We start from the raw sequence: 965 nt of genomic DNA, 5'->3' as shown, positions 1-965 counted from the left end.
TTAGAAGCCCTTCCCTGTTAGCCAGGACATGTCTCCAGTTCTAAAAGAGAGAACAAACCAGCAGCGCTGTAAGATGCTTCCCAGCACGTGCAAGACTGGTCCCAATGTGCCTGGCACTGCCCTTGGCGCTGCACACCAGTCCCCATCAGCTGTGCCCCTTCCTTCGCCCTCACTCATATGTCGCTACAACTACCCAAATCCTCATGCACAGATCCTCAATTCCAGCTCAGCGCTCAAACAGTGGTATTTGGGCTTTTTTTTCACCAAAACCAAGCCCTTTCTGCATTCAGCTGGGAATTCCTGCAGAAGCCACGGGAGCAGCATCCCAGCCAAAAGGCAGCTGCAAAGGGGATGTGTCAGCCATCCCCACCGGCTCCAGCAACCCCCAGCCCCACCCCCAGCACACCCAAGACCCCAAACCAAACGTACTTGCCATGACGGACAAACAGCCTGAGAGGAGCGAAAGCAGCAGGAGACAGAGAGAAGACATTCAGGTTTAGGTGATCTGGCCTCCTCCAGGCTTGCTGAGCCCCACTGCAAGGGCCAGCCGGGCTGCCTGTGACATGCCACCTCCCTCCCTCTCAGCCAGCAACCACTTCCCGATGCACTGGGGGTGTTGGGCACGACACTGTCCGGTCACTGGTGGCTGGGTGGACCCTCAGCATGGTTCCAGGTGTGCACTGGTGGGTGCACTGAGCACCACTGTCCCATAGGGTCAGTGCAAGGATTTGGATCCTGGTGTTCAAGACAAATCCCCTGTGTGCCGGATGCGAGAGCTGGAGGCAGCTGGAGGGTGGGGGGGGCAAAATGGGCAGATGGAGTGAGCGGGGCAGGAAAGGAGATGCAAGAAGGTTACAGAGTGGGGAGCAGTGGGAAGAGCTGCCCAGTGCTGGTTGGGGTCCTGCCTCAGGTGCTGTCCTGGGTTCAGCTCCAGCAGTCATTTTTTCTCCTTCTTAGTAGCTGGT

The 965-nt window shown here is 57.5% G+C and overlaps 1 protein-coding gene across 1 annotated transcript in view; it reads right to left on the bottom strand.

Moving 5' to 3' along the window:
- The window catches only part of AIFM3 (apoptosis-inducing factor, mitochondrion-associated, 3), a 26,880-nt gene continuing 25,915 nt past the window's right edge, over positions 1 to 965 (bottom strand). Inside the window, 2 exon segments of the mRNA XM_010016459.1 lie at positions 1 to 40; positions 430 to 450. Of these exon segments, the coding sequence (XP_010014761.1) occupies positions 1 to 40; positions 430 to 450 (61 nt within the window).

This window comes from Nestor notabilis, unplaced genomic scaffold (genome assembly GCF_000696875.1).
Source record: "Nestor notabilis isolate BGI_N333 unplaced genomic scaffold, ASM69687v1 scaffold14556, whole genome shotgun sequence".
NCBI classification, from domain to species: domain Eukaryota; kingdom Metazoa; phylum Chordata; class Aves; order Psittaciformes; family Psittacidae; genus Nestor; species Nestor notabilis.
Note: the sequence above shows the minus strand (reverse complement) of the source record. Positions and strands in the feature narration are given on the sequence as shown.